The sequence below is a fragment of the Glossina fuscipes genome, unplaced genomic scaffold, assembly GCF_014805625.2.
Source record: "Glossina fuscipes isolate IAEA_lab_2018 unplaced genomic scaffold, Yale_Gfus_2 148, whole genome shotgun sequence".
In the NCBI taxonomy this organism is placed as follows: domain Eukaryota; kingdom Metazoa; phylum Arthropoda; class Insecta; order Diptera; family Glossinidae; genus Glossina; species Glossina fuscipes.
In genome coordinates, this window is record NW_023998491.1 from 381,653 (window position 1) to 398,549 (window position 16,897).

At 32.9% G+C, this 16,897-nt stretch overlaps 1 protein-coding gene across 1 annotated transcript; it reads left to right on the plus strand.

Annotated features, from left to right (window-relative positions):
• The first annotated feature begins 14,019 nt into the window (after nt 1-14,019).
• Nucleotides 14,020-16,167, plus strand: LOC119641342 (kelch-like protein diablo). The gene is made up of 5 exons (XM_038039929.1): nt 14,020-14,030; nt 14,160-14,271; nt 14,346-14,442; nt 14,506-14,702; nt 15,022-16,167. Exons 1-5 carry the CDS (start codon nt 14,020-14,022, stop codon nt 16,165-16,167), a joined length of 1,563 nt encoding a protein of 520 aa, XP_037895857.1.
• The last annotated feature ends 730 nt before the right edge of the window (nt 16,168-16,897 follow it).

Here is a 16,897-nt window from a genome sequence, read left to right on the forward strand (position 1 = left end):
ACAATTTTATATTGTCTACCCACCCTGAAGGTTCATTAAAAATTTCATTTATTTTATTCGTATCTAAGCTGATAGATACAATTTTGTTATGTTATGTGTGTGTTTGTGTGTGTGTGTGCGTGTGTGTGTGTGTGTGTGTGTGCGCTCTATTTTAAGTTAACAATTTTGTGTTTTTGCAGAAATGCTTATCGTACATATTAATGAAAGTAACTGATAGTAGTAATCTCTAAGCAGAAGCATTTCTATTTCAAGATATGTAAACTATGTACAAAAAGGTTAAAGTTCAATATGTTGTGTCAATGCTTGATAAGCATTATTTTTTACAAAGACACAAACAAAAAAAGGTTGTACACATCCATATATATTTACGTATTTGTGTAAAAAAAAAAAAAACAAAAAATAGTTTAGTTCAGATTTATATCTTTTTTTTTTTTGTTTGTTTGGTTTGATCATAAATTCCTATCTAAAATATTTCGAACTTATTTATTTTGATTAGCCATTGCGAAGGGATCCCTTCCCCACTGTCAAAATTAATCTGTGTTAATTTAGCCAAAGGTAGAAATTTTATCATTATTGTTATTATTATTATTAGTTTAGCCAGAGAATAAATTGTAAGACTAAAGTCTTACAGCACTAGCTTCTAAGGCTTATCGGCTTTACTAAAGATTCGGGCCCACGACCATCGAATTGTTAGTTGAGGCTTTTTGCCTACTCGGCCACTCAGGCGGATCTTGAAATTTTAATTTTCTGCTTAAAGTTGAAATTGAATTGAGTCGCAATTGGAAGGACCGCGAGCTGGATATAAACGTTTTATTCATGCTATCGGGTTTTAAGAGACGTATTGTTGTAATTACATTGGTTCTAGAGTTCAGTGACAACTGTAACGATGAGTACGTACCGAAGTGGATGAAAATGAAATGGTTTCGAAATTCTTCATGTCTGAAACTAATTATATGATCGAGATGATCTACAATAATCAATGGGACATTTCGAATCGGTTCACGTATATTGTTTTGAGTTTACATTGCGATTTCGAAACGATGCGATTTGTCATTGAAAGCTATTTTCATTATATTCATTTTATCGCAACGTTTGTCATGCCCAGAGGGAACCTTCAAGGTATATATATATTCTTGATTAGCATGAATCGATTTAAGCATGTGCATCGGTCCGTCTGTATAATATCTCCTAGTCGCATTGGAAGTTCTTGTAAGCAGGTTGATATTGAGAATGGATTAAACTGCTCGAAGAATACGTCTATAGTACCACGTAAACTGCGAACCCCTCTGTTTTTTAAAAGGGGGAAAAAAAAAGTTGATTTTTTGCTTATTACTCATACGTCAGAGCAGATAAATCTACGAAAATTCGAAAGTTTACCCATGCAAAAATCGGCCACGCCTACCCAATATTATAGGGTATCAAAACTTAGTTTTGTTTTTATAAAGACGAATTCTGAAAGAACGTGCGTGCGAAACGCAGGTCCAATGTTTCTACCAAATTTGAAGTCGATATCTTCATTTTTGCGACCAGGAGATTGGCAAACCACACAGTCACACAGACGTATAGACGTGGCTAAATCAAATCGCAAAATTTCACGCTGATACGTATACTTTATAGGGTCTCCTGCAGTTTTCTTTTGTGTGTTACGTACATTATGAAAACGAAGCAAATGACGATCCTTCAGTGGTTGGCATAAAAAAAAAAATCATTTATTATTATTATTATTAAGCCAGAGCATACATTGCAAGACTAAAGTCTTCAAGCACTAGCATCTAAAGGCTATTGGCTTTATTGAAAACCCTACCGCTCTTGAGGTTTGACCTCAAAAACAGAAAAAAATCATTTAATCTACATTTCTATATTAAGAGAAATACGTAGGAATTTTTCGAAATATTGATTTTTCTGTAAATGGCAAGCAAGTGTTTGAGTGAAAAATGCAAAAAAAAGGCACTCCTTCGTTAGTAAAAAATGTTTAAATTAACTCATCGAAAGTATGCTACATAAAAAAATGAAACAATGTTTGAGTTATGGCTTTGAAAAATCGGGTTTCTATAAAAACGCATTTAAAGTTTTAGACTCTGCATGAGAAATTTGTTCCATAGCAAATGTCATAATAAATTTTTTAAATTTTTTTTGCTACTAGCCCGCAATTCTCGGACCATAGAACTTTCAAGTTCAAATATTGCTTTTCGTTCTCCTTTCCCCGATGATTTTCTGTTAAACACAGCATCGCACGTTTCACACGTTATGTGTTGCGAAATGATGAAAACAGTGGCAAGAAAATATGTCATGCGATGCCATCGCCAGACTCATGATGAACTCGACAAATTTCACTCAAAACTCTGAATTTCTTGGTAGAAAGTTAGATTGATGGAGCTATACTAACATACTCTTTTTTGGAAAGGCTTTTAAATGAACGCAAACGCTTTGCGCATTAGTGGAGGTAGCAAAGAAAAGGTTGCAACTTTCCAGCTGCAATTCATTTGACGCAAGTATTTTTGTCGTAGCGCTTAGAAGGCACCTTAAAATTTTCAAGGGAAGCATTTTTTGTGGATAATTAAATTAATTTTTTCATAAATTTATAGTAATTTAACCCCATTAATTAATTCAGAAAATGATTCTGAATCGATCTGAATCGACTTAGTAGCAGTAGTAATAGTGTGCCTATCTCAAATCCCTCAAGCTTTCATATAATTTATGTATCCTGTACTGTAAGTACTGTAGAGTGCAATGACGGATGCAATGATTTTTCCACACAATTATTTTTCAGTCAAAATTTTCGTTATTGAGCACTAAGAAAAAGAATTAAGAATACGTGAATGGTGGGATCAACGATTTTTATGAAATCCTCCGGTATATATAACCAAGAGAATCTTATATACATAATTCTCCTTTTGACTTCCTTTTCAGATCATAAGTTAACGATAATAGATTCGTAGCAAGAGGTTGAGAAATAAAACGAGAAGCGTTTTGCTACCGCTTCTTTAAATTCCAATTGAAGTGATTTCATAGATTTCCATTCTTACTTGCAAATAATGCCAACTGAAAAGGAAAATTTTGACGGGTTAATATCTTAGGCATTGCTTAAAGTTGCATCGGAAAACTACAATAAACGATAGACTAGACAAGCAATAAAATTGATCGCAATACTTTACTTGTCGTGTTCTTCTTCTACCTTGGGTTATGGTCGAATAGCTGGAGATTGTCATTATTGCTATGTTTACATAAGAGTATTTTATCTTACGGGGCACATTGCTACAAATGATGCGTGACGATATTTAAACAAGTGTTATTTTCCATTGTCAACGCCGTTAAATAATTGAATTCGATAGCATTTAATCTAAAGTTGAAAACAGATTAATAATTGTACATAAGTGTATATGTACGCTGTTTAAAATGTAATTAAAAAATGATTGCAAAATCAAAATTTCTTAGAATTACGATAAGAGTGTATTAAGGAGGCAAGAATGTACGCAAATCTCATATTTGGCTAAAATATGCTGATCTCTTATTGCATTACTCGGAATTAAAATCGATTTATGAATCGAATTGGCCACGCCTTGCTATCTACATGTCCAAGTATTGTGGCTGAGGGTATCAAATTTCAGCTGATCTGGACTCTTTATATATATATATATATCATACGCAGATTTTATCATAACAAGAACATTTCTTGAACCGATTTAAGTTTGCCTTTTCGTCTGCCTCTCTAAGCAGCGACGATTCCTATTACCAATGCATTAAGCTGGACCACTTTTACGCTTCATTTAAAGCGAAACATCGTTATATATTAAAAAAAAAAACTGCAGTTTTTATATAACAATGATTGCTAATGGCTTCTATGACATTTCGAAAGCTACAATCATAGATAGCCAGAAGATCGAACAGTCACTTTTATCTTAACGAAAACTCGAAAAGTATAAAATTTCAATACCTGACAGGAATTTTCATAGACGTGACCACAGTTTCCCCATATTTTATAGATAGCTTACCCATCGAATAACAAGCAAAAAACCCTGACAGGGTCATTATTAGTTTACGTTGTTTATGTAAGCGTATTTTTTAAACGATTTAGAGAGAACTTGAACTTTTGAGTCGGCCTGCTGACTTTGCCATCTTAGCGACCAGTATAATATTTACTCTAAACAGAAGGACAAACGGACATGTAGCCTAGATTCATCTACAATCCCATGCGTATATAACGTGTATATAATGTATAAGATTTCAGTGTTGCAAACGGCTTAAGAAAATTAGCATAAAAGTCCGGGGATTGACCGGATATTCGGATTTGGAAGCTAAACACAGCCAAAAAGAGACATTATAAGGCAAATTGGTAAGGACAGACGGACAGATAAACATGTCTAGGTTGACTTACAATTCCATATGTATGTAACATATACGCTCTAAGCGTTGCAAACGTCTTAACAAAATTAGCATAAAAATGCGGGGATTTAACGGACATTCGGATTCGAAAGCTGAGTAAAGGCAAAAAGGGACATTTTAAGGCAAATTTGTTCTCTCCGGCCCCAATTTTCAGCAGGTAGCGCTTTACAAATATACGCCCAAAGCTAACACTACATATGATACCGCTATTGGTCTCGGTCAACAATATATCAATCGATCGTTTCGCTATAATAACCGAAACACGCGAAACACTTCACAGGATGGCATAACTAGTTCTTAAACACTTACCCGCTACGTTTTGCATGGTAAATATATATATATTTACTCTTCTACACTCAGTTAATACAAGTAAAGGAGGAAAGATAGCATTCTTAACATCTGGATAACTTATTTCTTTCGGTTGAACCTTTTGTTTCGCTTCATAAAAATAACTTTGTTTATAACAAAAACATATTGAAGATATTAAGCAAACGCACAAATTATATAAAAAATACAAAGAGTACGAAGAGTAAAGAAAGAGAAATCCGCCTCAACTACACGCACGCACACACACATACACACACACATAAACAATCACAGGCACGCACGTATGTATAAAAATCAAAGAACGGAACAAAAACAAAAAAAAGAAAAGAAGAAAATATAAATAAATAAATCTTAAAGAGACCACTGAGAAAAAATGCACTTTCTGAATACACTGTACACTAACACAAATCCACAGGCGAAAATCAATTTATAGATTTTTTTTTTTGTTAACCTTTAATTACGTAAAATTCCATACAAAAATAATATCAAAAAAAAAAAAAAAAAAAAAAAAGAAGGCAAACCACTCTTGAATTATCTTCAACGCACGTTTATATTTAGAACTAAAAAGTTTTTCTTTTTGTTTTCTATTTTTTTTTTTTTTTTTTTGTTATGAAATGTCAGCAAACAAGTATTTCAAGGAACAGCTGATTTTTCCAAAACATAAGCACGCACACAGTTAAGTCGAAGGTTTTGCGAAAAAAACAAAAAAAATATAAACACAAATCGTATGATTTTAAAGGGCCGCTGCCGACGGCATTTAACTCTTTGACCAGACAACGCAAACAAGAGTTTAACTGACGACTGACTGAATTTACTGTCTCGTGTGCATGGTAGTTAAACAGTGAACACCATTACCACACAACAACAGCAGAAATAAAAAACACTAACATAACTTGTTGTGTTTTAATATGAAATAATCTCCCTTCGCATGTCTCAATATATATGTAGATATGAATATTAGTATAAGTGCTAGTGGTTGTGACTATAAATTTCTCTAATGGACGATTGAGTTTGGCGGTTTAGTTATATATGAAATTTAATCTATGTTTGAATTGAATAATCGTTGCCGTTTAAGTGAATTAGTTATGATTGTCAGCAAAATGATTCAATTGCAATCAAATTCATTTCGAATTTCTAAGCACACATGCACACACTCATCCATACATGATAAAAACATTCAATTGCCAGTCCACTTGTTTAGGGGGAAAAACTTGTGTTTTTATTTTTCTATTTTTTTTTTTTTTACTGTTATTGTTATTAACACTATTTATTTATACATATATATATATATATATAAATACATATATATATTTTTTTTGCTTTATTTTATTTCTTCAAAGGATGTCAACTGTTAAACAGTCTATTGATAACTGAACGTATTTCTAACAAGACACAGCTAATATATCCTTTTTGTTCAGTTTTGGCGCCATCTTTAGTCTAACAGATATACACAGTCGCATCCATTTAATGCAGAAACGTTAGCATCGTCTTACAAAAACGCGAGATTGAATTATATATATATACATGTATACATATATATATATATATATATATATATATATTTTTTTTTTTTTACATATATTTATATTGCACATGTAAAGGTTAGTTAAAGGCAAAGCAAAGTTAAATGAGATAAGGAAAAAGAGGTTAAATAGTTAAATGTGTTGTATTACATCTGTCTCTCAGTAATTGTTAAGAGGTTTTGGAATTCTGGAATTGGAAAATACGTCTGCGCAAGTACAAACAAACCATTTTATTTAATTACAAATATGTAAAGTTAAAAAATTAATACCGAATATAATGCAAGTTTTTTTTAACTCTGTTATTTATCCATATATATATACATATATCAATGCCTATGAAATTTGTTAAAATCTCTTCATTTCGCTCCTCTTGAATTAAGAAACCGGCCGGCATTTCCGTTTCGGTGAATTCTCTTTAAAATTGCTTATCGATTCATTTCCTGCACATTCCCATTTTTTCTCTCTCTCTATATTTCTCTTTTTTCGACATTATCTTGATAATCTCTTTTAAATGCTCTACATGTTTAAACAGAAGTTCGTTAAAGGGCCTTGCCAGATGGGAAATTTTTCGTTAAACTATGAAAACGTATAGCAAGTTAAAATTAAATGCTTTTTTGTTTACTCAAAATTCCCATTCATCGTTTCGCTCCTGTTGAAATCTAATATGTAGCAAACTTAAGTGTTAGTCTTTAAAGCCTTCTCGCTCCTTGTCCTTAGGTATTATTTGTATTCAACTAATTGGGCCGTTTTTAGCAGGCTCCGAGCGCTAGGATCAAGCGAGCAGCTTATGCGAAAAGAACAAGAAACGTCGCTTAGAGCCCTGGCGTGAGGGCCGAAAACAAATTCTTAGATTAAAGGCATTGGACACGTGATCTATATCTATGAAAGTAAAAGATCTAAGATTGTTTCACAGTTGTGTAAGAAAAATGCTCCAATATTTCGTTAAACGAAGCCACATAGAAAGTCAAAAGTGTATACGTACTTCTCGACATCTCTTGTACGTCTTCTTATAAGATAAAAAAAATATTTGAAAATCCATTTGAGGCACTGAAAAACTTACTGCTTACTGCTACTAAATGTATATGCAATCATGTCCATCGGCGTCTAAAAGTATGCTATAAACGTTAAAAAAAATCGTTCGTCGCCTACGCCAGACTTTATTCGCAAAAACATCCCTTTATTTAGCAGGCCCCTTTTAATTGCTCATAAATTGATATATTGGTAGTTTCGTGAATCGTCTGTGAAATAATTTATTTAAAATAATTTCACAGACGATTCACGAAACTACCAATATATCAATTTATGCATTATTAAAAGAAATAAGTTATTTAAAATAATTGTTTATTTACTCACCGAAAGATGTGGGCTATCATCATTTTGTAAAAAAGTTTGCTCTACCCGTATTTCTGTCCGCGGTAAACATCCTTCTTGTCGCAAAAATGAAACTATCTACTTTGACCTTGCACACGCCCACAATAAACGGTAAAATGGACACATATCCCTTTCCTTGTGATTTTTTGAAGCCATGAAATTTTATACATTTATTTTGTGGGCGACTCTATTATTTATGTAGCAAAAAGGAGTGACAAAAAATAGTGTAGGCCCCGCCCAACAAAGTCATAAGTAATCTAATTTTCATATTTTTTAATTTTTTTACGTTTTCTGCTTATAAGGCAAACAAGAAAGAATATTGAAAATAATTCTGTACATTCCTCACATAAAGACGCATCTAACTTTTTTTTACACGGTAGACAAGGCCCTTAGAAAATCGTGTAAAAAAAAATGTCTAAAAAAATACATACGATATATGGTAAATGGGGATATGTTCCACAAGTTTAATATATTGTGCAAGATAAAAAAACTCTAAGTATTTTTCCAAAAAACCGTGCAAAAAAAAGGAAATCCATATTACATATTTATCGATTTTGGAACAAAAACAATTCATTTTTCTTGCAAAACAAAAAATTAAAATTAGTGTATAGTGAAAATTCAGTTCTCAAGTCTAACATAGAAAAATTTAAATTAAAGTGTTGAATAAAAATCAATTTTGATAACAAGCGTGAACGTTTACTATGGACCGGAGTCAGATGTATCTACTACTGTCTAGCAAGGCACTGTGAAAATTAGAATTTAAAAAACATTTTCTTTTGGGATTCGTGTAAACGAGTTTAATTGGTCCTGCCGGTGAACCGTGTTATTTCAAAATGGACCGTGTAAAAAAAGAGTTGGGTATATATTATGTGCCTTTAAAAATGTGTTAATGCTGAAATAAATGCGATATACTTGACAAGGTGGTGGATTCGTTTTTTCTTATTGGGTACCAAATAAAACGGCTTGGAGAATATAATGCGACAAGCTAAATATGTTAATTTTCAAAAGAAAAATCGCTGATGTCACGACGTGGTGAATTCATTTTATCCACATAATTCCTTCGGTATGGGATAAAAAAACTTGAAGAGAAGATATAGGCAACATAGCGGTGATGTGCGAAAAAGATTTTCTGATTTGCATAAAAACATCGAATTGATAATTTGTGATCTCATGTGTGAAATCAGTGAAAATAATGCAAAAAGATATATGTAAAGGAATAAGCACTTAAGAGGCACTTAAGAGCACTTAAGGTACAAAGCAGTTGACGAAGAGAGAAAGAACGAAGTGGTTAACTGTTACTGTGCAATCATCGCAATGAGAAATCGTTACTTAAAGTCAAGAATTTCCGGCCAAGATCCTGACTTATATCACATTGTAAGCTTTCTTCTTTCTTCAGTATGCACGAAAATCTAGTGTAAATAGTTCTTATTTACTGAAATCACGTTAGCTGCTCGAAAAAACTGATTTAAGTTAATTGACTTTAGAGAGGACTATTCGAAAGAACAAATGTTTAAATGCTTAAAGGTGAGAGTATTGTTTCAAGTGCTACCCATTTCGAAGGAAATCGGCCATTATTTATTGAATAAAAAACCTCACTAATTGTTGTTATTCCTTCCACTTCTTTGACACTAATGATGGATTTGTACATATCAGGTCTCCTCATACAATAGAATTTTTTTTTTTTCAAGCAAGAAAGTTTTCATAACAAAATGTTCTTTTTTCTTTCGATAGATAATTAAAAAAATTTTATACCATAATTTTAAAGAAATTTGAAAACACCACAGTATAGTTGAAAAAGTGAAAACTTTGAAAAGTTTATAATTTCATATGCGCTTTTATTATTATTATACCCATCACCGAAAGATAGGAAGTGTATTTATTGATTTTGTCTAAATTTTTGCTTCAGAAACCTTACAAAGTTTCAATCAGCATCAAATTCTGAATCGATTAAGCGCGTCCTCCTGTCCGTGCTACTTTTGTGTCTTTATCGTAAATCCCATCTTTGGGACATTTCGATGAAATTTCATACAACGACGTGCTTTGACTCAATGACGAACGTTATTGAAAATGGTTCCGATCGAAACACTTTTTCGATTAGCTCAAATACAAATCGTTATATGAAAACTATATTTTTCCTGAAATTTATTGAAGTATTTGGAAAACGCAAAATTTAGCTTTGTTCAATATGAAAGAAACAAATTACTTTCGCTATATCCTCTTTGGGGTTTTCTTCGCACGTGCAGGTACACTTATATTCGTATACATGTATATGTATATGTATTAAATAGTGTACGTTCACTTAAAAACTCAGCATTTTATATGTTTTAACTTTCCAAGCGTTTGGTATGACTTCTAAAACAAAATCTTGAACGTAGGTTTCACTTTTTTTAGCAAAGATTTCACGTTTTTTAATAACGGTTACGTGTTTGTTAATATCGTTTACATCTTACTTTAAAATCTTAAATGCAGTTTTGTATCTAACTTTGCGCTACCTTTGCGTAACGTCATATTTAGAAACCATTAACAGCACTTTTGCCTGTAAAACTAATGGGAATGAAAGAGTAGGCAAATAAAAGGCTGCTAATTAACAGAGCTGCTACTGTTATTGATAACAGAGACACCAAAAGTCCCTGAGATTTTTCTAACTATTACTTTAAAACATTTCTTTGTACCTCTATATATTTAATTCTCTTTAGTTGTAGTTATTTTAAAGATGTAATCCTTAGAGTATGCTATAAATTTGTGTACATATTGTTGCACTCTTTTTCTGCTTCAAACAAAGAAATTGCTTGAATCCACAATAACCACAAAAGCCATGTAAAGAAAGAAATTTTGGCGAAAAAAGAAAAGAAGATGAAAAAAAATGAATAAGAAAAATCTAACACTTGTCATATTTCTTTGACCAACTTTTGGATATATGTTTACATGTGTATGTACATCTTTAAAAACCACTTGAGTCGTTATGGTTGTAAATTTATGTCATTACGTTTACCAGAAAACCAAAAAAAAGAGGTTTCTAAGAGCAACGAATAGAGAAATCATGAATGATTATTAAATTGTTTAGTACTAAGTTTACATATATATCTATATATGTACCAGGCATCTGTATGCAAACCTCTAATCTTGAAACAACTAAATCTGCATTGTGGTACATACGTAATGATTGTTTTGAATACATTTGCGAAAACTAGAGGAGAATACGTTGCTGCAGCCACATTGCCAGCTACAGTCTCTTCGCTGCTTTTATGCGGTTAGTGTTGATTGTTACCACTAAATATGGTTCATAATGTAACTATTACAACAATTATTTTGGTCGATCGTGTTTATTGTGTTTATTTTGCAACCGATAATTGTTATTATATATATCGGTCTTACAATTTTCTACAATTGTTAGTGTTGTTACGGTTGTTGTTATTCTTGGTTTTATAATATTTTTATACTTTTTTTCTTTTCGCTTTTATACATGTATTCTATATTCTTATAGAAGCAGTCAAATGTGGATATATATGTTTTTATTTTTTTCTTTTTCTATTATTATAACAAATATGGATATGCTTGGCAATATATATATATATTTATATATATATATATATGCGTCCTAAAGACATTCATTTGCATCATTGCATGTTTGTCTCATATAAAGGTTTGCCGGTACAGCAGCATAAATTATTGCCTCTTGGCATTAGCGGTAAATGAAAGCAAACCTATGCAATTTTATTTTAGGATCAATTTAATAGAATTGAATTAATTAAATTGAAATTAATTAATAAATGCATATTATTTTTTAAATAATATTTTGCATTTATTTCTCTTTATTTTCGTTTTTATAACGGTAAAGCAAGAACATCATAACGTAAATTATAAGTCTGTTGCTAATCAGATTAGCACTCAGACAAGAAGAAAGACATGATGACAAAAATACATAGTAGACGATTACAAAATCTCTCAATGACATTAAGCAAAAGACTTCGGGAAAAATAAGTTTTATATATAGTCAGCATTAGAGAATAAAATAATTGATGAAAATGTTATAAAAAGAAAAATTTTTTGCTTTCTATTATATAAGATGACACTATCTGACCCTTCCATGATATTCTCGAAAAAATATTCTTTGACTTTTCGTTAAACGCAAAGCGAATATGACAAAAGGTTAATGGTTAATGAGAAAATATGACATAAAACATTCTTTCAGACAAGCAAAACCGAATTTTAAATACCCTGCCCGCTTTCGCTCTGCTACTAGCGTGTAAAGCTAAAGATGTAGTAAAAAAATAAAAAAAATTTTAAAAATGCCTTCTATGAGAGGGAGCACTCGTACGTGGACCACCCTGACCCAAATTTAAGAGAAATGCATTCAAATCTGCAAATCGTTTTTACCGCGGATGCATTTCCTGAGTTGATTGTGGAAGTTCGGATTTGGAATAAATTCAAATTAAAATTGAAGTTTTAGCCAAATAAAAATTATATCCTGAAAAGTGTTGTTAGGGACTCAAATCGATATGATCCAAATTTACTATAGTCGATTTTTCTTTTTGTCAAAGACTCTACTATTCTTTGTCATAAAATAGCAAAAACTAGATCTTGTTGATCTATAAACCTTTACTTTAGATGTTTACATTCAAAGTACTATTGGATAAGATTCAATCTAGGGGGCACGGCTTTAGGTTGTACATACTGTAATCATAAATTACGATATTTTCCTTTGCAAGATTAACATTATGGTCATTGCTCTCTACCCTACTTGCGGTAAGTGCCTATAAGCTGCATAAGCAAGTATTCAATACTAAAAAGAACTTGAAAAAGATCCATATTTTATAACATGTTAATCTGAATTGGTCTAAGCCTGTCTGTCCGGTTGTCAGTCTGATGTAAATTCATGTTCAAGCTACAGATTGCAATTTTTGAGATATTTCGATAAAATTTGGTTCAGTGAGGTGTTTTGACCCAAAGACGAATGCTATTGAAAATGGTTCGGATCGGTCCACTTTTTCGACCACTCTACATATAACCGTCCCTTCTGAAGAGTCGTGCAAAAAATTTTTCAGCAAAAGCGGCTAAATAGTAGTATTTCGGCATTTTAAATTTGTAGGAAAACTTTGGACCGGCTGGGGAAAATTTAAATCCTCTCTCATATAACGAAAACTGAAGTTCATACGACAGAAGCATTGAAAATTATTTCATAATATAAAGTAATTTAACATGAAAATATTAACTGGGCCAAATTCCGTCCCGGCCTGCTTTTTTTGATCCTATCCTTATAAGGATTTTCACGAAAATTGATTCTTTGTAGACCACAAGAGTCTAAGTTATAATATGTGGTGATGAAAATTTACCCGTAGTATTATGGTAATTTCATACAAAAATGAACTCTACAAAATTTAAGCCACTTACGCCCATTTTTGAACCCTGTCACTTGTAAGGATTAAACTTGTACTAGATTAGATTGTGTTTCGGGCCCGCTTCCCCCAAAATTTGCCTTTATATAGAAATAAGATATAATTTTCGTGTTGCGTAAAAATATTAAGAAGTATTTTAGACAATGTAGTGTAGGGTATTTAATGGTCGGCCTTGCCTTTGTTACTCTTACTTGTTTTTTTCTACTAAATTTTGCTATATTATAATGGAAGTGGTGAGGATTGGCAAACCCTTTAACAAAAATATATCTATACTAAGTTTGGACTAAACCGGTTAACGTTCCATATAAGGGTATCTTAAAATTTAATTTTCATCAGTAATTTTTATTAAATATTCTGCGGTAGGTGTCAAATATATAAGTGGCTAAGCTTGCCAGGCTATAACTTTTCATTTAATGCTTAGATAAATGGAAATCTTGTTGATGGGTCCTGGTGCTTCTAACTTACTGCTGCACCTAAATACATTTTTCAATTGTTTTAGATGGAAAATAAAAATAAGTCTCCCACTTCTTTGACCTTGTGCACATCCTAAAAAGCATAGGATTATAATGTAAACTTACGACAAAGCATTCCCTTAAAGAGAAATATTTTAAAATCCCTGAAAACGATTACGTGCCATGAATTTCGAAAGTTCTGTTGAAAATACATTGAATACAAAAAGAGTACTTTGCTCATTAAATACTCGAATGTATAGTCAGCGTTCGAGAATAGTAAGCGTAGATTTTAGTAACAACTCTTGTTGCAATCGTTTTGAATTTCTTTTCCCCGTACATTCTTTAATTTGTCAAAAATTCTCGCACATTTGTCATTTGACAACGACAGTAACTCTGCGCAATTTCAAATCGAAATATATTTGAAACGTGCCGGGCGAATCATATATATCTAGGTCGTTGAATATTCGAGAACAAGGAGAAGAAGAAGAAGAAGAAGAAAAAGACGCAGAATTATTTGAGGCGCTAATTGAATTAATCTGCACTAACTTCCGGAAGTCCTATTACAAAATGGCCGGCGCGTAAGTAGAAAATCAATTCAATTTTCAATATTTTATGAGGAAAAAATTTCAGATTAATATCGAAATATATATATAAAAAGACATGACCATGATCAATTAAATAATTAATATATTATCTGCTATTGTTAGGCTCGAAAGTAATGGAAATCGATGTGAATCCACGGATTCGGAGATATACTCCAATTCAAGTTACAGTCGTGTCGGTCTTGATGTTTTGAATAAACAACGACAAGATGGAAAGGTGAGCCCGAAAACGATATAATAGGTTATGATTATTACACAGAACCTAACCAAAATGATTTTTCGATTTTGAAGCTTTGTGATTGCGTTTTGGAAGCGGAGGGTGAACTGTTTCACGTTCACAAAACATTGTTCGCAGCTGTTTCTCCTTATTTCGTCGCGATATTTCGACGTAAGTAATTTTATAAGGCTGTTAGGAAATATACTTCTGTAAAACCCCTTCAACCGTTTTCAGATGATGTACGAAAAAATGCGGATGCAAGAATAAAGCTTAACGATATCGATGCGGCTGCTTTGAAAGCAATTATAGATTATATTTACACGGGTGAAATTACTATCACCGTAGGTACCGTGCAAACACTTCTTTCTGCATCCGATTTACTTCAGATCGATTGGGTGAAGAATCAGTGCGGACTGTTTCTTAAACGCAGAGTAAAGTCAACCAATTGTTTTGGTATTTGGAGAATCGCTGGTAAGTTCAGTGAGATTCTTTACGTATTTTCAATTTATGAATGCTTAAGAATATTCCAGATGTGTACTCATGTAAAGAACTCTTTCATTATTGCAATAAATATATATTGCTCTGCTTCCCCCGACTCGTTTATGTCAAGGAATTCTTAACGCTTTCCTTCGACGAGGTATGTAGGCAAGAGACGAATGGTGATAGTTAATAAATGTGTATTCTGAAGCTTTTCGTCAAGCATCTAATCATTCCTAAACGAAATCACTTTTTTTAATTATTTCTTTACAGTTGAAGATGATAATAACCGACGATAATCTTTATGTTAAGGGTGAGGATATTGCTTATCATGGTCTGTTAAAGTGGGTTAAGCATGACCCTGAGTCACGACGAGTTCATCTTTACGAACTAATGAGTCGGATTCATTTACCGCGCGTTCGTCCTCGATTGTTAAAAAATCATATCTTTAGAGAATCGGTCTTCAAAAATGATCAAAAGAGTAAACAACTTTTGACTAAGGCCTTAAGTGATTCTTCATTTTCATTTTATGAAGGTTATTATTCGAGCTCCCCTCGGTATGGCACGCCTCATGTGCTATTCGCTGGTGGAATGTATGGAAATAAACAGTTATTCCCTTGCAAATTACGTAATATATTCTTTGACGAAGAGCTTACTATACGACCAATGAAAGAGCATCGAAACCATTTGTCCGTAGCGTCATTAAACGCGTTTGTGTATTGTACGGGCGGTGTTAACGGATCCCTCCTACTAAGAAGTGCCGAGTATTACGATCCTATTGTTAACGAATGGAACCTGGTAGCTCCGATGAAAGATAGTCATCATTCGCATGGGTCTTGCGTTCTTAACAATCACATCTATGTGATCGGTGGATATATGAATTCGACAGTGGAAAAATACAATCCAAAAACCGATAAATGGTACAGTTGTCCAAACACTCCTTACCAATATAGCAATGGCAATCGTGCAGCGGTTATTGAAAATAGTATTTATAGCTTGGGGGATTACGAGAGCACAACGTTAAATAATCGTTTTGATCCAAGAGAAGGCCGATGGCAAAAACTCAGTGGTGCACCTTATCTGTGGCATTGCACTGAAATGGCTTCTTACGGCCAATCGTTGTATTGCATTGGAGGAGCGGTTGACTCGCATCAATGCACACGGTATGACATGCGTTCAGATAGATGGGAAACTCTATCGTCTATGACGTCTGCCAGATGCGGTCATTCGGTAGTGATCTATAAAAATAAAATTTACGTATTTGGCGGCAACAACTATCCTTGCTATGACGAACGCTATTATATTCGAATAAATGAATGGAAACGTTTCGGCATTGAATCGATTGACCGACAATACGGCGGAGGTGCCCTTACATATACCAATTTAGATAACATGAAGAACTTTTTATGCTTGTCATAGGAAAGATTTTACAAGTTACGAGAAAAAATAAAAAACTTTTATTGCAAACAACAAATATTCCTTATGTCAATTAATTAGGTTGGATAAACAATCTGTGGCGCAGATATTCCCCACAGGTAACAAAACACAACAATCAAATGACACAGACAGAAGTGATTCTTTCTGCTTAAAAGAAGATTTTTCACTATTCTCACATTACGGTGGAGCACAATTGGATCTAAGATAAGTAAAAGGTATCCCGATACTTTCGTTTTCATATTTCGACCTAACAATGCCAATTTGATCCGAGATCAACAAATGGTTTTAACAATGTCATTTTCATATTATATAAATGTTATATAAATGTACTAAACTTCGGGCCCGGTTATGGCGGTAGCACCACGAGTAAATATGCGCACAAAGAGAGGGCGAAGAGTTGTAATCATCATTAAGTTTTTCTATTTTTTATTTCTCCTAATCTGGCGATGCAGAGCGGAACCTCAATTTATCGATTGCTTCTCTTCCAAGGAACAATGCAATTTTTGCAATCAATTTTTGCCGCGTTTACTTCAAGGCAATGTGTATGCATTTGTATAATATCGAAGAACTGGATTCAAACGACTAGCGCGCTGCACCCTTCCCATTCCCAAATCTTAAGTTTCAAATTTTGTCCTCTCGTCTACCAACCTTAAATACCTTAATCTATTCTAAGAGAGGTAACTTACTTAACTATTATGTTTGTATCGTACCT

Excerpts from the sequence above, each read along its gene's own strand:
- LOC119641342 (XM_038039929.1), top strand. Across the intron at positions 14,272-14,345 it reads AACAACGACAAGATGGAAAG|CTTTGTGATTGCGTTTTGGA; the intron begins GTGAGCCCGAAA and ends TCGATTTTGAAG. Across the intron at positions 14,443-14,505 it reads TTTCGTCGCGATATTTCGAC|ATGATGTACGAAAAAATGCG; the intron begins GTAAGTAATTTT and ends AACCGTTTTCAG.